The 22,385-nt window shown below is 37.6% G+C and overlaps 3 protein-coding genes and 1 long non-coding RNA gene across 5 annotated transcripts; 3 read left to right on the forward strand and 1 right to left on the reverse strand.

Moving 5' to 3' along the window:
* Positions 1 to 5,418: 5,418 nt before the first annotated feature.
* LOC141847339 (large ribosomal subunit protein uL1-like) lies at positions 5,419 to 9,650 on the reverse strand. 2 transcript variants are annotated; one of them, XM_074735365.1, is made up of 6 exons: positions 9,587 to 9,650; positions 9,370 to 9,405; positions 7,691 to 7,910; positions 7,070 to 7,235; positions 6,177 to 6,382; positions 5,419 to 5,706 (listed from the first exon to the last, which is right to left on the reverse strand). In XM_074735365.1, the coding sequence occupies exons 2-6, from the start codon at positions 9,372 to 9,374 to the stop codon at positions 5,653 to 5,655; spliced, it is 651 nt and encodes a 216-aa protein (XP_074591466.1). In that variant the 5' UTR covers positions 9,375 to 9,405; positions 9,587 to 9,650; the 3' UTR covers positions 5,419 to 5,652. The 2 variants fall into 2 exon arrangements, with proteins under 2 accessions (XP_074591466.1, XP_074591467.1); XM_074735366.1 differs by having other exon boundaries at positions 9,370 to 9,438; positions 9,587 to 9,604.
* A 2,814-nt stretch (positions 9,651 to 12,464) lies between these two features.
* LOC141847277 (CEN-like protein 2) lies at positions 12,465 to 13,372 on the forward strand. The gene is made up of 4 exons (XM_074735284.1): positions 12,465 to 12,732; positions 12,834 to 12,895; positions 12,962 to 13,002; positions 13,081 to 13,372. The coding sequence occupies exons 1-4, from the start codon at positions 12,475 to 12,477 to the stop codon at positions 13,317 to 13,319; spliced, it is 600 nt and encodes a 199-aa protein (XP_074591385.1). The 5' UTR covers positions 12,465 to 12,474; the 3' UTR covers positions 13,320 to 13,372.
* A 191-nt stretch (positions 13,373 to 13,563) lies between these two features.
* LOC141848134 (uncharacterized) lies at positions 13,564 to 14,576 on the forward strand. The gene is made up of 2 exons (XR_012603473.1): positions 13,564 to 14,175; positions 14,299 to 14,576. It is a non-coding gene; the product is annotated as an uncharacterized LOC141848134 (long non-coding RNA).
* A 4,067-nt stretch (positions 14,577 to 18,643) lies between these two features.
* LOC141848036 (putative glycosyltransferase 2) lies at positions 18,644 to 20,395 on the forward strand. The gene has a single exon (XM_074736147.1). The coding sequence runs from the start codon at positions 18,703 to 18,705 to the stop codon at positions 20,077 to 20,079; it is 1,377 nt and encodes a 458-aa protein (XP_074592248.1). The 5' UTR covers positions 18,644 to 18,702; the 3' UTR covers positions 20,080 to 20,395.
* The last annotated feature ends 1,990 nt before the right edge of the window (positions 20,396 to 22,385 follow it).

Raw genomic sequence — 22,385 nt, forward strand, 5'->3', positions numbered from 1 at the left:
CCTAATTGAGATCTTATGAAGTTCATGATTTGCAATTAGGGATGCTCTCAATATCATGCTTCATATTCATGCTCTTAATATAGCCTGAATTCGAGGGCACAAGCTGCAGCAAATAATGACAACAAACACCTCCTCAAAGAAGGCAGAAACATAATTTTAAGTCGAAACAGGATTCCTACAAAAGATTCTCATGACAAAAAATTATTTTAAATAGTATTGCAATCAAAGAGTACATGAAAGATAAGCTCAGGGCAAGGGTTCAGACAACTGAACAACAAAAGAAGAGCCTCTCTTGAAATGGCTGAAGAGTAGCATTGTTGACTTGAAGAATATTCTGATCATGTGCCAGCTTTACGGCGGCCAACTCGAGCCACGAAACCAGCTTGGATTGGTGCCACTGACCATGAAGAACCACCCTGCAAGTTGAACAAACAAATCAAAATGTAGTGTATCCCAAAATGCCTAATATGAGATTAACATTAGTAAAAACAAATCAGCATAAATCTCATTTTGGTAGAAAATTCAAAAATCTTAATAATTATTCAACAACTCATCAAAGTCATCATCTTGGAAAATCTTTTGTATCCAATATTGAGTCATCATAAAGACTTGTTGCTTGAAGGAAAGAAATTTTATAATTCACAAACCGCATTGTGTCATGTGTGGTTTGTGCAATGGAGGAATCGATCCTCCACTGGATGAGCCGCGTTGTGCTCTGACCTCGCTGTGGTATCAGGAAACTCCTCCGCCATTCAACCAGCAAATTCATAATTAGGTGAAATCAAGAACTTACCGTGCTTGAATCTATGTTCGTCTCCATCAATGCAATGTTTTGAATGACAAAATCTGCAAAGGCAAACTAATTTACCCTATTTCAGCACAACTTAAGTACATGACAACCAAATACATAAACACCCAGAAGAAAAGGCAACATAGTCTAAAAGCTTTAGAAATATATTTTCTGCCTAGTGTCACTAAGAAATTTACAGGATCACCAAGCGGTACCGATAACAAACGAGGAAATCAAAGAAACTACGAATTTATGAGATTCTCACCATCAAATTCATGAACAAAGACTATAACATGAGAAATCCAAGGAACATCTTCATGGGCGTAACTATAAATAAATAAATAAAATTATTGAACCAACACCACAAATTCCACCATCTACAATAATATAACAAATCAGAAACGTACATCTTGCAGAAAAAACCTACAAAAGAACACATTGTCAATAAAAAAATGATTTATGAAGATTCATCGGAAGCAAAACACCAGACCTACAGCAGCGCAAGAAGGCAAACCAGGAACCCAATATCAGAAAACGTCAGATCTTCAAGTTAAATAGCCAGAAAAAGATCAAACAGAGGAATCGCATCAAATTCTGTGACAGTGGATAGAGGCCAAAGAGAACGCGATCCGATACCTGAGAGCGAGATCTTCGATTCCGATGCGTTTCTCCTCCTCTGTTCGCACCGAGGGTCGAAACCTGAAACGGAACCAAACTCGAGTAGGGAACTCGAAACGATAGGAGCGACAGGCGAGCAAGGGGGCGGGCCGAACGCAGCGACGCGAGAGGAGCGAATAGGATTTAGGGTTTTGGGTAGAGAGGTCGGGTTTTTCTTCGTCGGTGTGCTTCGCCTCAGCAGATTTGTCAAGTTCCAGTTTTCCCCCTTCTCCATGGACCTTCTCCTTCCCCTCCGACGGATCTGACTCGTCTCTAAATAGCTTGTTCTTGAGGATGGCCTCCTCGACGGCGGCTCTGAGCTCCACCAGCGCCTTCCTCTCGGATTCCTTGAGATCCGACAAGAAGTTGCTCTCCTCCCTGAAGGACAAGGCCTTCTCCACAACCGGACCACCCTTCTCGTTCTTCACCTCTACTGCAGTCGCATCCTTCTCTGCTTCCTTTTCAACCACAACGGAAGCTCGAATTGAGAATCAGCCGCGCGATTTTGGGAGAGGCGGGATTTTATTTCGGGATTTCGTTTCGGCCACGGTGGAGGATGAACAGTGAAACTCCTCGCCACGTCGGCTGTCGCGCACGGAGTCGCGTAAACTCATCGCGCAGGATATCATTCCTGTATATATATATATACGAAATTGCTATTATGAGCGCCGGTTCGGTGCGCGCCCGTGAGCGCCTGGATCTCGGCCGTTCGCTTCCGATCGAGATAAACGTAGCCCGTTCGATTGAACAGTGATTCTCCTCGGACCTTCGCCGCTTCCCGCTGCCCGTTCATCGCCGTCCGACCACCAATTGCCGCCGGACCGGACCCGTTGGAACCGCAACTCGACGGCGGTCCGGCGGGTGCCGGAGTCCGGCCCCGATTCGGCCGGAATCCGGCCCCGATTCCGGCCGGAATCCGGCCGAATTCCGGCCGACAGTGGTGCCAGGCACTGTTGCCCTTGTTTCGGCCAGAATTCCGGCCAGATTCTGGCCCAATCCGGCCGGAATCCGATGCCGGAACGTGCGTCGGCGAGTCGCGATTCCAACGGGTCCGGTCCGGCGGTCGTCGGTGGTCGGACGGCGATGAACGGAGGCCGGAAGCGCGTGGAGGTCGGCGGACGGGGTGCACGGGCGCGTAGGAAGCCGGCGCTCATAATAGCAAAACTATATATATATATATATATATATATATATATAGAGGTTTGATATCCCGCGCGACGAAAAAACCCGACTCTCGTACGCGACTGCCCGACCTCTCGCCGTTCATCGCCGCCGTCCGGTCACCGCCGGCCACCATCCCAGACTCGTTGGAAGCGCAACTCGACGGCACACACATCGGCACCGGATTCCGGCCGGATTGGGGTGAAATTCCGGCTGAAACACAGCAGACGCGCTGGTGGCCGATTTCGCCGGAATCCGATCGGATTCCGGCTGAATCGGGGCCGGACTCCGGCACCCGCCGGACCGCCGGTGAGTTGCGGTTCCAACGGGTCCGGTCCGGCGGCAATCGGTGGTCGGACGGCGATGAACGGACGCCGGGAAGCGGCGAACGTCCGAGGAGAAACACTGTGCAATCGCGATTTTTGGACGGCTGCGGTTGATCGCGATCGGGCGTGGACGGCGTGGATTGATCGCGCACGGGGTCGCGTTTTTTTCGTCGCGCAGTATATCAAACCTGTATAATATTTAACAGTGGAGAGATGAGTAGGACTCATAGAGAAGTTGTTGGGAGGTTTTTGATAATGGAGAAATAATGAGATTTTTTTCACGTGTGTTATGGTAAAGACCACAAAGAAACTCTCTTAGGGTCCGTTTACTTGGAGGTGCGGAAAGAGAAACTGAGGAAAGTTTTCCTCAGTATTCATCCATTCGTTGTTTACCTTACTAAATTTGTACGAAGGAAAAGAAAGTTAATCCATCAGTGGATTAATTTTTTGCCAAACTTGATCCCCTCCAAATCGGGCGGAAAAGGAAGGATGGAAAATAAAAAGACAAAGTTGCCCTTCCCTCCCGCGCAGGCCGTGGTCATTCCCGTGGCTCGGGACGCGAGGTTGTCACCGGCATAGTCATTCCCGTGGCCCTTCGCGCCGCCATCGCCTTCTTTCCCGTGGCCGTTCACGCCGCCGCTGTCATTCTCGTGGCCCTTCGCGCCTCCATCGCCTTCGTTCCCGTGGCCGTTCACGCCGCCGCCGTCATTCCCGTGGCCCTTCGCGCCTCCATCGCCTTCGTTCCCGTGGCCGTTCGTGCCGCCTCCGCCGACCTTTCCTTTCTCCTTCCCGCCGGTGCCTCCTTTCTCTCGACGGCGCCTCCGCCGGCTTTCCCGTTACCTCCTTTAACCCCGATTCCTCCGTTCTTTTATCCGCCTTCGCCGCCGTTGTCCGCCTTTTGTTTCCTTTTCCTCCGTTTGCTCCCATCCCGCCGTTGTTTCCGCCACCCGGAAGAAAGAAAAATAACAAAGTAAAGATCTGTGTCTTGTAATGAACAAGCTGCAGTTGTTATGAACTGACAAGAGAAAAGTCTCCCCTTCCGCCGCTGGACTGGAATCTTCAACTGGAACGAAGGAACTGGGAAGGGGGTGAACCGGAATCTATTCCTCTGTCCTACGGGCCCTATTGGGAGCTAATCTTCATAAGCGACTCTTCAACCGAGAGGGCGGCACAGCGAGGAAGAAGACTGGCACAGCGAGGAAGAAGAAGCTAAAGGGCATTTTAGATAATTTCATTTCCGTTCCTTAATCAAGGTAAACAAGATTTCACGGATCAGAGAGAGGATGAATTTTATTCCCTTTCCATTCCTTTTCCTTTTCCCTAGGTTTGTTTCATCCATCCTTCGTCCACTCTTGCAAGTAAACAGAGCATTAGAGTTTTCACTATTGGAGATGCTCTTAGTCTCATTCCCATCAAATTATATATTTCTTTTAATTACACATTTTAAGATGGGATAAATTCTCTATTTTTTTCATATGTTTTACATATTAAAATCATATTTTTTAATATATATATATATATATATATATATATATATATATATATTTATACTCAAATAATAGAAAAAGAAAATAACATATGTTTTACATATCTAAAATAATATTTTCTAATTAATATATCTATACTCAAATAATAGGTATATCCTATAAAAATAGAATCTATCACTCCAACAATTCCATGACCATCTGTGAAGAGATAAATTAAGAAATTACAATTGACCACGACGAAAGAGTATATTACCCAACTTCGTCAAAATTCAAACTTTTATCTTCTTTTGCAACTCTTCTCCATCATAACCAACTCAATTATATTTCGAGAGCTAAAATACCTTCTTTAATATCTATGGGTTCAATTTTTCAAGTACCATGAAGCTGACAGATTCAACTTTTTTTTATGAGGAACCAGGATAATAAATTAAGATATGGAAATAATAAAAGGCAATCTATTTAAGGAGGGAAGGAAATAAATGTGTTTCATTTAATTGCCAAAATACTTCCTCTTTACTAACAAATAAATGATTTAATGAGTGAAATAGATATTTTAATCTTAAATAGCGAGCATTAAGGCAATCAAATAGAAACTCTATAGAATATATTTTTTAATATTAATAAAATATTAAAGGAATTTTAACACTAAGTATTGAAGAGATGGATGGTTCTTCAAAAAGTAACCTATTTTGGTGCTGCAAGAAGAGGAGCATCAAAAGCCACTGAAAAAAAAAGTGTGCGATGTGATTTGAAAGGGAAGAAAACTAAATGCTAAGAACCTATAAATAATGCAACTATTCGCACCTAAACAAACTAATGAAACTCAAACACCTAAATTATCATAAATAAATAAATAATGAAGAACACATGGCATACACTTGTCCTCGGAAGAATCTTAAAGCATGGTATCATACTTAACACTAACTGGAGCTACTTATTAATAAATAGTCACACCCAAAATGAATCACCAGCAACTGCGATTATTATCCATATTGGCTGAAAATTGAAAACAAACCAATGTTGATGATAAGTATTAACTAAGTGAACAACCAAATAAATTGTGTTAAATGAAACAGCAAATTTATCACACTTGAATAGCAAATCATTCAAAATCCACAGAATGTTAAGACAGCAACAACATAAAGTTTCTACGATCCAACTCTGAACATAGTTCAAGGGGAAAAACAGAGAAATATGATCTCTTTGATGGCCAACCCGAGCAAGCAATGAGTTAGAAAATGCGAGATGGTTTCCCCATTGTGCTCTTCAGATACAGGCATCTCACCTGTGAACACAGCAAAGAAAAAGATAAGGTTAAAATTAGAACACCATGTTAACCAGTGCACACACAAAGATTGCTTTTAGTCATACTGAAGACAAGGAAGAAGCGTTTGAACAAAAGCAAACTGAAAAACAAGGCTTCTGCATACAAAGATATCGTTCATTGTGATTTAATGCTAATGACTACCAAGGTCAAGTTTTTGAGGAAGGTTAATGTATAATACTTCTGAAGGCGTGCACCTACGCAAATTTGCGTGTTGGATTAGATATACAAAAATTATATCAAGGTTCACGATGCAACAATCTCGAGCAAGTGTATCTTCTCAGTTCCCTAGAATCAGATACATTCCGCATTGAACAGAGAATGATTTTGGCAACAAAGAAAAAATATTAACTGCTAAAAGAAGATATCTAGGCTCTAAAGATGTTTCTAAGAAGTGTTTAAAATGCAAAAGTCGAGAGGAGAGGGCTCACATTTTGCCAGTTCTTCTTCAGCAATGACACAAGTAAATTCACACTCATTTGCACATTCTGAAAAATATGCTTTTCCTCCATGGCAACGTTGCCAACTGCAACACCCATGCAAAGCACCTTCTTCAGTTGAAATTTTACCATTGCCTTGGTCTCATTGACTTTAGATTCCAAAGTTTCTTGGTGAGTAACCAATGTGGGAAATTTCCCTGTAAATAAATAAAGAGTAATTTAAAAGAAATAATAATAACAAAAATGAAACCATAAGAGCAAGTGTGCAGGTACAACAAATACACATCCCAGTGTTGAGAACTAACATGCAAAAACACACATGTAGAATAAAATTGAAATTCAACCTTATAAATTTGAAGTAATAAAAAGTCAAAAACTCAGAATCAGAAACAATATGAATTAAAAGTGAATGAGGAAACCAATACTGCTAAAGAATCTAAGAAATGTGTTTTAATCTTTGAGTTAGAGTACAAAATAACGTATCTGTTGGTTAATGCAGTTTCTTCAAATATTCAAGTAACCAAACGCAGGCATTGTGATAATTAAAGCATTTGACATGAAAATAATTTCAGTCAGGTAAATTTCATGTAAAGGTCAGCTGAAAATATTTCGGTCCAGACTACTTAAACTTATTACAAAACAGCATAAACTTAAAAAATCTACTATCTTTTTAACACATCATTAACTCATAATATTTGAGTAGATTCATATTTTTTTAAATAGAAGCAAACAACATTCATATGTCACCATTTGATGTGTAGTTGATTATTTTCTTGTAGAAGTATAGATGAGATGAGCACAATCACCAACCATAGTGAACTGTAACTTTCCTGTCACAGATTAACAAGTCTTAGCATCCATAAAGTTCAAAGAAATATACTTGCCTGCCTTGTTAAGGCCAGGACCAAGAAGACGAGGAATCTGCTTAATGATAGCCTCTGATGCAAGGAAAGCATGGTACTTCTTAGCAAGTTTCTTGACAAGCTTCTTATTTTTGTTCATCTTTTTCAAACTTTCAACATCCATGTAATCAAGTCCTATCTTCTCAGCCTGGAAGTGACTAAAGCATTAGATAATAGCAGTACATGGTGTAGCAAAATGGAGATGCAACAGAATGTGGTCACAAAAGTCAATCCATATTTAAATTGAATGTGCAAACTCAAATGAAAAATATTTAGAACACATACAAATAACTAATAATCTTCCGAAATAGGTTCAGATAAATATACCAATCACATAAGTGCGTTGGTTAAATTACATTTCAAACAAGCACTTGCATAAAATTATGCTGAAAAAGATGGTAAAAATTTCCACTGCAGGGCAAAAACAAAAATAAGCCGAAAAACACTCGAGCATTGCATCCAATATGAATTATAATTTTATTAAAATGACTTATAAAGAAGATTTGAAGTTTCTAAGCATGGTGTTCCGGCAATAACTATCAGAGTAAAACAAACAAACAGCGTCGAAGGGGCAACCATAACAAAATATTCCAATACAATTACCTCCTCGATATGTTGTGCGTCACCCAACATGCAAACTTTCATTTTAGGGCGTGGAATGTGTGGGAGCTTCACAGAACCACTGAATCGCTTATCTTTTTGGGGATCATAATTTTTCAGACCAATTTGCAACTCAATTGTTTCAGTGAAGTTGCGCTTCTTCTCTCGACAATCGCCAACAATCAGAGAGATTGCTTCCCTGAGTACATCACTCTGCAACTTGCTGTGTAGTAACATCATTTTTGAAAAAGTTAAATCCAACATGAAAAAATTAAAAAATATATATGATAAAAAATAAACCCCCATCAAAACAGTAATGTGATGCATACAATAATACTGAGGAGTTGGTAGTCAAGAACCAATTACCACAGTGAGACAGGAACGTAAACAGAATGTATATATAAATCTTTGAATCACCAAAAAAGTATATATAAAAACAACAGAAAAAGAAAAACAGTAACACCATGTGCGAGCTAGTGATGCTTTTAAATGTAATTAAAAAGTGGGCAAACACTAATAAACTAAATAGTAAAAAACAAGAATTGGAATTGTATGATTGGGGTGGCAGTTCATGCAATATCAAGTTAAATGAATTGTGATTTGATCATGCTATATAATAAATAAAATATGTAAAACAACACAGAATCAGTCACAACTTTTTGAGAATAATTTTATAGAATGTAAAAGTATTTATACTTTCTAAAATGTCAAGTGATGGTATAAAGTTGCTAAAGTTTTTTATTTAAAATAATAATAATTTAACTGATGAATGTTTCACCTTGTGTCATTTATTTACATATTCTTGACATCTTGTATCATTTCCAAATTTTGATATTATAATTTGTCGTTTTAGCAGGATGATGTTCATGCCAAATTAATGATCATACAATAGAAGGAAAGGCAAACAAATTAGACTTCATGTTAAATTGAAATGTAAGGGGTTAATGTTACGTCAATTATTTATTGTTGTTAACAGACATAATACTTAGTTTAATACCAAAAAAGGTTTGATTTTCTTTAAAACAAACATGAATATTATAGGTTTGAAAAATCTTAGTCAAGGTTTTAAAAAATATATATGCAAGCAATATGAAATTGCAACCATTGCATAGTCCATATACTGAGGGAACGCTTATTAAAATAAAATAACATCAATTGCAATTATATAAATTTCTTGTGAAGAGATTAATCAAGATTTTTTTTAATGAACGAGAGTTCAACTTGCCCGCAACTAATGCATATAATAACTAAATTTTCAATACTTGCCAATACCTATACACATATAGATAAATATGAAATCAATCATAAAAACCTATAGCATTTCCCTTATTATTATGTTCTTGATTTCTATATTTCTCTGCATATAGATAATTGTTTATGCATATGCTTATCAATCAACATGCATTGTGGTGAAGCACAGTAAGAGACTTTTTTAAGAGAATGCTCTTCGGCAATCAATACATTATTTTCTAAAATATAACGAATGCCCATGAACATCAAAGGGGCAATGCTCCTATAGAGTGGAAAGATAGAGAAAGAATGATAAAAGTGCTATCTTTGGAAAGAATCTGATAGTAGTTTTGGCACCCCAACGTATAGACATAGAGACACACATCCACACACGTTCCAACAATTCAGAATTCAACATCCAAATGAGAGCTATAAATCAAAGCTTGAAATACCTCATTTTTCACGTGTACGTCTTCCTCCTTTCAAACCTTCAAAGTATAATACAATGAAGAAATAAGCTCCTCCATCAAACCAAAAAAAACGCATTTTCAAGCAAAAACTTACAACAAAAAGCAAGAACAGAAATAGAACATTGATTCACCACACAGCCAATTACCAAATAGTGCCTTCAAGACCCGATCTGGGAAACGAGTACAATCGAAAGCATACCTTGAGGCGGATGGTAGTACGAGATCGCCGCCGGCCTCCCGAAGCACGCGCGAGCGATAGAAAGGCTGCGGGATTATAAAGACGCAGTCCCTTGTAAACCCTAGAATTTCCCAAGTTGGCTACTAGTTACCGTCGGATTTTAATCAATCGAACGGACAAGATTCTTTTCAATAACCATCAATAGACCGTACTGAAATTGGGCTGGGCCTTGAGTTGGACCGTTGGTGGGAGGTTTATATTTATATTTAATTAATTTTAAAATATTACATTTAATCATGCAAGTAAGGTTGAGTATTCTTTAATGGGAGTAAAATTGATGTATTTGATTAAAATTGAATCGAATTAATATAAATTAAAATTTTTTAAAATTAATCAAATGGATCAAATTTTTAAATAAAATTTAAATATCAATTAATTCAATAAAAATTAAATTAATATAAATAATTAAATTTTTAAATATTATGATAAATTTATCAATTATTAAAGATTTATAAATTCATTTATTTAAAAATTTATCTATTATTTTTTATTTTAATTAATTTAATTTATTCTATTTATTCAATTTAACCAAATAAAAAATTTTAAAATTAAAATTGAATGAATTAATCTACTTTTTAAATTAAAATTTTAAAATAATCAAATTAAATTTTTAAATTCGATCGATCTGTTCAATTTAACCAAACTTATACTTACTCTTAATTACAACTAACTAGTTTAATTTTTATGTTAATATTCTTAGTTAATTAGATATGTTTTGTGAAAATCGAACATAATAATTTCTAAATTAGATTTTTTTGATTGAGTAATAAATGATGGTGTTGTGCAATCATCTCTCTCATAATGGTCCATTATAATTTTTTCAATTTATTTTTTATAAAATAATTATAAAATTGACCAATGAGGATACAACTTTAAACAATCGTTGGTGGTAGGTTTCATTTTTTACTGAAATATATAATTCTAAATAATCATTGTATTGGCTTATAATAGATCATCTATTATGATTCATCTATACTTTTTGATTTATTATAATAGTTGATAAAAATTCTATAAAATTAAATTGATCATCTTCAAAATTATAAAATCATAAAAATTAAATACTTAAATTATTTTTTTTTAAAACATGGCAGAAGTGGAGGAAGCACTCGACATTCTCAAAAGGTCTCCACTAACTCCACCGTCCCCTTGTCAATATCGTTGTTGATGTTAACATGTTACACGAGTTAAAATGGTCATTGGACTTAACAAACTCATTAATCTCAAATGATCTAGTTAAACGTATCTTTTTTCTCTTCGTCAAAAGGTGTGATTGTTTTTGTAATTGACGCTATTATAACTGCTTCGTACCTTAGATCTAGTTGATTGAACTTGACCGATGTGATCAGGATTGAACTCAATCATGAGTCGTCTGACTCGACTTGAGTTCGACTATGTGTTGGTTGACTTGATCCAAATGTGTTGACCAAGTAATAGGTTTGGTTGCTGGAGTTGAATTCAATATAATTGGTCCGACTAGACTTGAACTCCTTGTGAATAAGACTGACTTGATTTCGAGCTCCGTCTTAAATCAAACTGATCAAGATTCGTGTTGATCGATCAAGTTCTGAATCTAGGCTTTGAGGAGGAAAGGACAGGGTTTGCGGGCAAAGAAAAAAAATAATACAATGGAAAGGACGAAAAGGCTCCCCTCTCTTTCCTCTTATTAAACTCTTTTGTTTGCGGCACACACGGTCGGCTTCACGACCATATGTGAAAAGGTAAATCGAGAAATATAGTTGATCACAATGGAGAAGGGTATTGCTCGGCTTCGTCGAGATTCGAATCTTTATCCTCTTTTACAAGTCTGCTCCGTCGTAACCAACTCAGCTAACTTATTAAACTCTAGTTCAACATAAAGTTCACGTTGATTTAAACCCGAAGTGTAAGTTCCATCGTACTCATTTGTAATCCAATTAAACAATCAAAGCATCCACTTAAGCCTTCTATAGTATTTCAACTCAATTGCAATAATATTCTACAACTAAGAACTAATTAATTAAAAACTATCGATCACAACCCCTCCATATTTTCCATCAATATCACGATCCTTTCCCTTAAAGATGTGCATTTGGCTTCTTTCACTAAAACAAGAACCATGAAGAATTTCATTATCTTTTGCTTTTAGTTGGGGACATGAAATGACATGCAAACCCTACTATAGTACGTACTATATCACTTTTCAAAGTGTAGTGGAGTCTCTTCCCTTCCTCTTTAATTATTACAAATTTTGTTCCAAGATCATATGCAATTTTATATTCCATAAGTTATTCTAAAGATGGAGCACTAATTACCATTAATTTAGATTATACATTTGATTTTAATTGATACCAGAACATATAATTGAGCATACCTGAGCATATTTAAATTATCCATGAGATGCATAGTTGAGTTGGTGAACAAAACAAAAAATTATGTTGACATAAAAAAGATAATAATTGAAGAAACAAATCAATCAAATATTTGATTAGATATATAAATTTTTTTCTATATGAGAATCCTATCCTGGTTCCTTTTGCTGTGCTACATCAATTGGCATTCTGCCTACCATCACCAACCTCATAAAATATCTCAACCGGATCACGACACCTCGAATGACTTGCATAAGCCTTCCAAACTTAACCTCAAATCATTATAAATAAATTTTAAATAATTTTGAAAAAAAAGAGAATATATACTTCTCGGTGAGAATAATTATTACATCGATATTTTATAATTATGCTAGATTAAAATAATAAAAATGTCCACAAGCTAAGCAAGCACTATAAATACACTCAATCAGCGAGCTAATGATGATAAATAAGTACTTCTTAATCCCTCTTTAATTACTCCGCTAAATAATTAATTAACTGATGGAGAAGTCCTGCACGGTGTCATCGTCGTCGTCGTCGTCGTCGGCGGCGGCGGCGGCGGATCCGCTGGCGATGGGGCGGGTGGTCGGGGAAGTCATCGACTCGTTCAAGGGCGCTGTGGAGATGACCGTCACTTACAGCGACAACAAGAAGAAGGTGGCGGTGCTCAACGGCCGCGAATTGTCGCCGTCCGCCGTCGCAGCCCGGCCGAGGGTCGCCGTACATGGCGGAGGCGACCTGCGGTCCGTCTTCACACTGGTACGTATATATATGTCTTTTTATCTTAATATTAAACACTGCAATTTAATTAATTTTTGATTAAGATGAATTTTAGTTGATTAATGGATGGATTAGTGTAGGTTATGACGGATCCAGATGTGCCCGGGCCAAGTGATCCATTCCTCAGGGAACATGTTCACTGGTGAGTACGTAGTTCGTCGACGATCGGATTAATTAATTTGTAGTTTAATTTTATTGATCTTTGAAGGATTGTGACCAACATTCCTGGAACAACTGATGTTTCATTCGGTATGTACGAATTTTTAAAATTTTTTTTTCTAAAAAGAATTAAATTAATAAACTTAATTAATTTGCATGGGCTGGCAGGGAAGGAGGTGGTGGCGTACGAGAGCCCGCGGCCGGTCATCGGCATCCACCGCTTCGTTTTCGTCCTCTTCCGGCAGAAGCGCCGCCAATCGTCCTCGTCGACGGCGGCGGCGGCCGCCTCCAGGGACCGATTCAGCACTCGCCAGTTCGCGCAGGATAACGACCTCGGGCTCCCCGTCGCCGCCGTCTACTTCGTCTCCCAGCGCGAGACCGCCGGCCGCCGCCGCCTTTTAATTTAAAAAAATGGACTCTTGTAATTAGTTCGGTGTTAAATGTTAATTAATTAACTTTAATATGGTAACAAAAATAATAAACGCCAATTTAATAGCTATTAACAAATTTAACCCACAATTATTGCTCCCTAATTTGATGACTTGGACATCCACGTCAGCATTAAGTATGTACTTCATAATATATAAAATATTAAGAATTTAATAAAAAGAAAGAAAAAAAAAATCACTGACCTTTCCCTCACCTCGAGAAGCACCGGCCGCCAGTTGGTTCTCTCAGGCAGCCGAATCCGCCATCGGCGGTGTTCCGGAGCCCCTAGGAGCCGGAGGACGTGCGGATCTCATGCGGTCGTCGATTGTCTGGAGGTCCTCGATACAGATCGAGCCGTTCCATTCGCAAGCGCAGAGGTTTCCGTCGGACTCAAGACGCAGGCTGCGGAGGCCGTGGAGGGGGAGAACGTCGAGGGGGGACGCGTCGATTTAGGCCTTGGCTTTCAAGATGTTGTGCTTCCAGGACATCACTAGCGGCGATCCTCCCAGCAACTCCATGTAAAGTGCGAAATGGCACTCCTTCAATTTCATCGAGAACCTTCGATCCCAAGAAAATAGATTGCGGCGTGTCGGGGGGAAAATCGAAGCTTTTGATGAAGAACCACGACGGACTTCGCCGTTATCTCTTGCACCGGAAGATTTGTCGAGTCGAGGAGAATCATGAAACTTGGTTTCTGGTGTCGAGCGAGGGAGTCGGTGTGAAAAGTTGATGAACTTGCTTCTACTGTCTGTTTGATTGGAAAAAAGTCAGTTAAGGGGAAGCAAGCTGCGGTGCTAAACTCAGTGCTACAGGTCTGGCTTCACTTCATTCAAGGTGCTGATTTTTCTCTTGATGTTCTGTTCGCTTGTTTATCATTTTTCAGGAAAAAAAAACTTCAATCTTTGCCTCCTGCAAGCAAGGAAAGAACTTAATTGGATTGATCTTAATATTTTGCAGTATTCCCAAATCGAAACCAAATGAAAGTTTGCTTTCTTGATCAACTGTGAAATATGTGTCCGTGTAGCTACTCATTGAAAGTAAAGAAGTTGCCTTTGGCTTCAGAATAATACTAAAAATTCAATCTTTGTCTCCAGCAAACAGGTTAGTGACTTAATTAGCTTGATCTGGAAACTACTACTATCCTCTGGTTCTCCACATATATTGATGTAAATGTTTATAAATGGAGACTAAATTCCTTGATCAAATATGAAATGTGTATTTAGATTTTTGGTGAAGACATTTGTCAGAAATGGTTTTTGCCTTTCCTCTTCTTGTCATCTTATTATCTAGTTCTGTGAAATCTATTTACTTCGTTCATTATCTATCTTCTTAGCCACCTCTAACTTTTATTTTGCTGTTTACCTTTTAAGTTTTAGGCACCCTTGAAACTGAATAGTCTTGTGTAAACTTTCACTTAAAGCTCATCAATACTATCAAATGACCACTCCTGATAACATTTGATAACACGATGAACAATATACATAAAACAACAACTAGCTGAATCAGAAAGTTTTATCAGGTTTAGATGTTGAGAATACCTCATCAAAACTTCAAAAGAGTTTGAAACATCAACTTTGGCTTTCAAAGCACCCTTTAGTTAAGAAAGCAAAAAGTTCAGAGCATAAACTTTATGTCAGCTAATAGCAACCTTTTTAGAGCACCTAATCCAAAAATTATGCAATCAGTAAGAAATAAATCAAATCAACAAAAAGCACAAATTAATAACAATTCAATAGCAGATAATTGACATAATTGTTAATATCACAACACTCAAATATTTGTGTTAGGGCACATAATCCACTATCATGCTTATTTCTCTCCATAATAATTGTCTTTTTTTCCTTCATCCTTTCCATCAATGCACTCCTAATATCTTCCAACATGCCGATAATAGGTTTGGATCTCACTTTTTAAATGTGGCTATTAAATGTTTCTAAAATGTTATTGTCAACTGCCTTACACTTGAGTATTGTTGTACTACTGTAAAAGCAAAAAAATTTAACCTTCACTGCCATAAATCACTGTGTTTCTTTTGATATAGCTTTCATTTGACCTAATGCATTGTTAAAGTTAACTTCAATAGTAGCAAAACATGACAAATCTGATGATTTCTTATGAGGTTTATTTGAAACTTCTGATAGCACAGTCTTGATGTTATTTTTGAGTTCCTCTATGCTTCTGCAGCTGCAATAAAACAGATTGCAGTGATTATAGAAATCATTTATAGAAAATATTTCTAAGTTCCATTTCTTTTATCACTGCTTGACTCAGAAAACACACACATAAGTCATGTTATGTATACCATTGGCATTGGCAAACTCAGTTTTTGTTATTTATAAAGAAAACCAGATTGGTGAAATGCAGACATTAGCTAAATAATACAAGTAAATATGAAGTCATTATCAATAATTCTAAGTTATCCCATAATCAGCAAGTTTTCCTTGATTGAGTTGGACATTTTGGAAGATCTACAAGTTGTAATAAGAATAAAAGATATCATAGAGAATTTTAATAAACACAACAAAACAAAATAAATAGCAAATGCAAAATAGATGGATCAAAATATAGAAATACTTTGTTCAATCTTCTTATTGGAAACACTTAAATCAAGGTAATAATATTTCACAAGAGTGGACAAAAAACATTTAGATTAAGGTGGTGCCCTTGCCCGGTTGAGTTGTGGAGAGGTTGTTCCTGTACTTACAGAGACGGAGGCACGTATTGGTTGTCTTGGGCTATAACCCAGCTCAATTTTTTTTATTATTATCTATATAAGTTTTATTAAGTATTAGAGTTTTTAACAAAATAAATAAATAAAATAAAATAAATAAGTGAATCAAATCATCGAATATGAAGTGAATGTGCTGAATTAAATTTGGATTGCGAATAAAATCTATCGGGTGAGCGCGAAGATAAAGAGTATGTTGTTTAAATTGGAGTTGATTTGGATTTGATTTGGTCAAATTATAACCGAACCTAGTTTAATTGGACTAAACCATCGATTTAATACGAGTTAGAGATTTTTTGAAAAAATATACTCTCCTCTCTTTTCTTTTTATTCTCTTCCATGTACGCAACTTCGCTCCCACCGCCTCACGCACCAGCCTCCACGTGCCGACTTCTTCTTATTACGATCTTCTCATTCCTTCTCTTTGTTTTTTCTTCTCAACCGCAACTTAATTATTTTTCTCTTCTTTCTTCAACAACATCTCTCTTTTCTTCTTCCTTTTCTTAAGAGTAACCGTCTTTCTTCTTCCTTTTCTTATATTGTTTTCAGCCGACCAACAACAATCTTAGTCCTTTTTTCTCTCTCACAATAACAATTCTTATTTTGTCTTTCTTATTGTTGGAGCTAGCCTAGATCGTCGAAAAGAAGGTGAGACTTTCGTTCTCTTTTCTTTTCATCCTTGTAGTTGTTTTGTTATTTATTTTTCTTTTCTCTTAGCCAGTTCAAGCAAACCAGTAGAACGATAAACTTATTTGATTTATCTTTTAGTCTTTTGATTTATTTTATTTTTCGTTTTCGACTAAAGTCACCATAGTAAACTTATTTAATAAAGTAATTGAATTATTACTTATTTATTTATTTGATTGTTATTTTTTTAATTTAAAAACATAATTTGAACTATTTCAAAATTGAACATCAACCCCCTACTCTAATTCCTAGATCCTATGCGTACTCATATTCCTTTCCTAAGCAATGTTGTGAACTCTTACCATGAACGACGACTCCTCTGATCAAGTCTAGTCACGATTGTTGCTTGACCAAGAATAGGCTCGACTTGTTTACGAGAAAAATTTTATTTATTGCTCCATCCATGCTAGACCTACTATCGAAGATCTAAAACAATGTCACTCGGGACTCCCCCCAATCGACGCAGGGGAAGAAATTTCGGGTATGGCATTTGAATAGAGATTGCAGAGAAAGCATAAAATGGAGATTCACCAATGAAGAGGAGCCATCTCTAAATTTAAACGAAAATAAATTTTATTTAAATTAAAATCAAACTCCATATATCTTTACAAGAGTCATCACCCCGTTTAAATAACTTAAGAAATAAGAAAAAATTACAATGAAAAATAACAAAAGAAAAAGAAAATCTAAACTCACGTTTAGAAATGGAAAATAATTGAAAAAAATATAAAATCTAAATTAATTTTTAAAAACAAAATTAATCCCAAAAATTTAAATTAAATAGAAGAAAAAGTTAAAAGATGAAATCTAGAATTTTGACGATTCGATTTGCGTGAATCACAGTGCCACAATACGATTGTGTTTGAAAACATGACCTAACCGATTCTATCTCGTTCGGACCCGAATAGAGTACAACTGTGATCATTTTCAAGAGCTCATGGATTGATCATTTTCTTTGTCGGTAGTTAGATCATCTTTCAAAATTCAAAAGAGAGATTGGTAGTTTCATGTTCTTCTTGTCACGATATGAAAGATAACATAGCCATATCAGATATAAATCAGTCATGTTGTTAGATGTTCTTGCATCACCAACTTAAACCAAATTATGTTTGTACAATTGAACCTAAGTACTTATATTTAGACATTATCCCTTATTATTATTGGATACAATTACTTTATGTTTTATCTTGTTTATCCTAAACACATGTCGCTACTAGATTGACTTTACATTGATTCCTCGAGACAAAGTTCACATGAATGTCTTATTGACCTACACATGTACTTATGTCATTCATTAACAATATTTCACTAGTCCGGCTGAACATCTAATGAAAATTTTATATTCAATCCATAGTTATTGAACAAGTCATAGATATATGAGTTAGATGGTATGTAAACATACAAATATTTATTTATAACATTATATTTGTTACTTTAATTTAATTTAATTATACTTTAATTTAAATTTGATGTATATTATAATTTTTATTGGACAAATTATAAGTAGACTTGCATGCTTTTAAATGTATTCATATTTATAAAAAAATAAATTAGTTTATTTTAGAAATTTAATTTCTTGCTATTTTAAACATTGGAGATATCAAAATATGTAAACTAGGAATAGAAATGTTATTATTTAATATTTTATGAAGTAAAAAATTTAGAAAAAACGTATTTTTAATAAAAAATAAAATTTTATTAACTAACCATATAATCACTGACCTTCCAATTCATTCAATCCCCATCCACCGACTCTGACACGAAACAGGAATTGACTCCGGTAAACTCCCTTCACAGAAAGAGATGAACACTTACAATGGTGTTTTACGTCTCTGGTGTCTGAACATAAGCAAAGGATCCAGTCCCGTCGACGTAGATTGAACAACTACATCATCGACGATCCTTAGGCGTCGTAGTCTCCTCCTTCGCTGAACAAGAATCCCGTGATGGGCCAGGAGGGCAAGACGCCGCCGGCGAGGGACCTCCCTAGCTCCGCTCGCTCCCGCCTCACCCGCCGCCGCCAGATTCGGAAGACCTTCAACAACCTCAAGATCACCGTCCTCTGCGGCGTCGTCACCATTCTCGTCCTCCGCGGTACCGTCGGCATCGGAAGCCTCGTCGGCGCTGGAGGAGGCACTGACGCCTCCGAAGCCTCCCAACAGAAGGTCGTCGAGGACATCGACCGCATCCTCCGCGAGATCCGCTCTGACTCCGATCCTGACGATGACGACCAGATCCCGTTCGGATTTAACTCCACAGCCGCCGTGCTCAACTATACCTCCGCCGAAGAACTCGCCGCCTACGCCAACTATACCCTCGGCCCTAAGATCTCTGACTGGGACGAGCAGCGGAGGCGGTGGCTGGAAGAAAACCCAGGGTTCCCGAGCCGGGTCGATAATGGCAAGCCTCGGATCTTACTCGTCACTGGATCCCCGCCCAACCCCTGCGACAACGCCATTGGCGACCACTACCTCTTGAAAGGCGCCAAGAACAAGATCGATTACTGCCGCATCCACGGGATCGAAATCGTCTACAATATGGCGCACCTCGACCGGGAGCTCGCAGGGTACTGGGCGAAGCTCCCGCTGATCCGTCGTCTGATGCTTTCGCACCCGGAGTTGGAGTGGCTTTGGTGGATGGACAGCGACGCTCTCTTTACGGACATGGCCTTCGAGATTCCTCTCGACCGCTATGCTGCTCACAATCTCGTTATCCATGGCTATCCTGATCTCCTCTTTGAGAAGCATTCCTGGATTGCCCTCAACACCGGCAGCTTCCTGCTGCGCAATTGTCAGTGGAGTCTCGATTTGCTCGATGCGTGGGCGCCGATGGGGCCAAAAGGTCCGATCCGAGACGAAGCCGGAAAGATACTGACTGCCAACCTGCAAGGCCGGCCGGCCTTCGAGGCGGATGATCAATCTGCGCTCATCTACTTGCTGCTATCACAGCAGAAACGGTGGGGAGACAAGGTTTACATTGAGAACTCCTATTACCTTCATGGATTCTGGACTGGATTGGTGGACAAGTATGAGGAAATGATGGAGAAATATCATCCAGGACTAGGGGACGAGAGGTGGCCATTCGTCACTCACTTTGTTGGCTGCAAGCCTTGTGGTAGCTATGGAGATTACCCTGTGGAGAGATGCTTGAAAAGCCTGGAGAGAGCTTTCAATTTTGCAGATAACCAAGTGCTTAGAATGTATGGATTCTCCCATGGAAACTTGACCACCCCCAAGATTAAGAGAACTATGAAGCAGACAGAAAAGCCATTGGAAGTCTTGGACCAGCTTAATCCTGAAGCTAGGATAGAAACCAAAGGGTGAGAAAGGCCATCAATGAGACTAATGGACTATCATTCTCTCAAATCTCAGATCCGGGGTGCTTTTTGTTGTTCCATTCAATGTTTGGCTTCTTGTAGTTTAAGTTTCAGCCTTGGATCAGAGTTCACTGCATCTTAAGGTAAATTGAACTTTTAATTTCGAGTTTATTTAGGGTATCAGGGGAAGGGGCATGAGGGAAGGAAGGTTTCTTTTGTAACACCTCAAGGTGTTTTATTTTACATCCTGTGTAATGATCATGAACATGTTTCAATGACAATTGTCCTCAAAACATGATTATAACTTAATACTTCGTAGCTGAGTCTCTTTTTGCTATATTTATGAATTCATGATGACTATATTAAAGCCTCACTTTAATCTCGATTGTGATTCATATATCAGAAATATAAGAATTGTTTGTTCAATTTCTTAGTAACAAAGGATAAGTTGTCTGGACAAACTTTGTTCTTCTGTGGGATCCTTTCGATTATCTATTTAGTTCTTATCTGTTATAGAGCCATGTGTGCTGAAAAAGAAAAGAAACACCTTTTCATCAAGACAAGAATCCTGTCTAATCCTTTTTAGGCACACTATATGTTTTGTCCTTCCCAGTTCCCACAATCTGGTAAAGCTGGACTATTTCTGCTCACTTTTGTCTTCAGCAGCTTGTGGCTCTCAGGTTATTCTTATTTCTTGCATGTTTGTACTCCTATAGCAACAGTTGTCTTTGAATATTCTTAAAAATTGGTTACACAATCTAATCAAACGAACTACCATTCTACTAATTCCTTGAATCTGGTAAAAATTCTATTTTTGGTACAATCTCTTTCCCAAATGATTCAAATGCTTAAGTCAAATTACTCACAGCAAGGTCATGCAACTATATAGAATCTGTGACCACATCATAACAGGAAGTACGAACTACTAAGATATCAGCTATTGCTCTCATTCGCACCTAATTACAGTTCTGACAACCTGCTGTTTGAAATTTTCCTTTGTCATTGTTTTATGTCTGTTTGCCAGGAAGTTCTGGAAATATAGCATAAGTTGTAGAAGAAACTATCATGTTTAAAAGAAATCCCTTTCTTTTTCCACATGTTCATTTATGTTGACATATACAAATCCTATATTAGGAACTTCGATTTTCAGAACTTTATGTTTAGTTTGCAGATAGTTTTAATTGCTTATCCAGGGAGAAATTACTTGATTAGTAAGGCAATTATCTTACTAGTTTCTTCTTCCATTTGTTTTGTTCCTGTGCATGTAACAAATCTTCATTCTTCAATATATATAATAATGAAGATGGCAACAACGCTTCTGATGCTCCTATAGTACCACTTGATGTCCATGGCAAATATGAATCGCATCGAATGTCAAAAGAATGTTATATGAAGTCCAGTATTAAGTTCATAGATAACCTCTGTTTAAGAAGAAACCCCTGGTTAAGATTGTTATGCTTTATTGTATTCTTTGTAGGATATTATGTACTTGAAATTGTAGGGTCAGAGTAAGAGATGCTTTATATTCACCTGTTATGTTCAATTCAACCATAAATGGGATGTGTGTGTCCAATTTACAAATTTCATATCCTTGTGATTTCATTTTGTTTTTTGGAATTATAATTTTTTTTTGTTTTTTCTTTTATTATCACATTTTAAGATTACTGGACACTCTTGATGAGCTTTGTTGCTTTACTTGGAAGCTGTAAATGCTTTATTTTCCTTATTTCATCATGCTTTAAGACTTACTAAATGGACATACACTTGGTTAGAGTTTTTTGCAATTTTCATTGGATTAGCAAAATTTTCAAACCGTGAAATGAACTCAAGCAACCTTTGTGAAAAAATAGCCGCAACCAATATTTGTTTGCTTGTGCAAACTAGTGAATTTTGGCAAATTTCTTCAGAAACCTTGATGCAAACTTTTCCCCAGAACTCTAGTATGTTGTTATGTTTCTTCAACAGTTGTGATCACACATCATGCCCAGTTTGTTCTACTTCCCAATCTGCATTTGACTCTGAGGTGTGTTGCTGCAATCTTTATATTTACTTGTGGTATCTTCTCGTGTTACAATATTGATGTTGCCTGATTTGTGGCTGTAGTTCATCTCTGCCGATCTCCCTTTTCCCATTTAAATGCCTCATTCAATGGAAAGGAGCTTCTGAAGACCTTTAACCACAAAATTCCCATACTTCAAATGGCTGGAGAAATACCATTCAACAATTCCCTCCAAATGACTGTCATCATATTCATCAGATGTATGAGCTGGATTTATATCATTAAGTTCCTAATCCTTGGCAATCTTTTGTCTC

Source organism: Curcuma longa, chromosome 16, assembly GCF_044706935.1.
Source record: "Curcuma longa cultivar G26 ecotype Majalengka, Jawa Barat chromosome 16, ITB_CL_G26_1.1, whole genome shotgun sequence".
Classification (NCBI taxonomy): Eukaryota; Viridiplantae; Streptophyta; class Magnoliopsida; order Zingiberales; family Zingiberaceae; genus Curcuma; species Curcuma longa.

What these genes read in the sequence shown, in the direction of transcription:
- LOC141847277 (XM_074735284.1), top strand. Translation starts at nt 12,475, where the DNA reads ATGGAGAAGTCCTGCACGGTGTCATCGTCGTCGTCGTCGTCGTCGGCG. An exon ending in TGCGGTCCGTCTTCACACTG is followed by an intron (nt 12,733 to 12,833) that starts GTACGTATATAT and finishes GGATTAGTGTAG; the next exon opens with GTTATGACGGATCCAGATGT. An exon ending in CTCAGGGAACATGTTCACTG is followed by an intron (nt 12,896 to 12,961) that starts GTGAGTACGTAG and finishes TGATCTTTGAAG; the next exon opens with GATTGTGACCAACATTCCTG.
- LOC141847339 (XM_074735365.1), bottom strand. An exon ending in ACGCACAACATATCGAGGAG is followed by an intron (nt 7,236 to 7,690) that starts GTAATTGTATTG and finishes AGTCACTTCCAG; the next exon opens with GCTGAGAAGATAGGACTTGA. An exon ending in TGAAGAAGAACTGGCAAAAT is followed by an intron (nt 5,707 to 6,176) that starts GTGAGCCCTCTC and finishes CTGTGTTCACAG; the next exon opens with GTGAGATGCCTGTATCTGAA.
- LOC141848036 (XM_074736147.1), top strand. Translation starts at nt 18,703, where the DNA reads ATGGGCCAGGAGGGCAAGACGCCGCCGGCGAGGGACCTCCCTAGCTCC.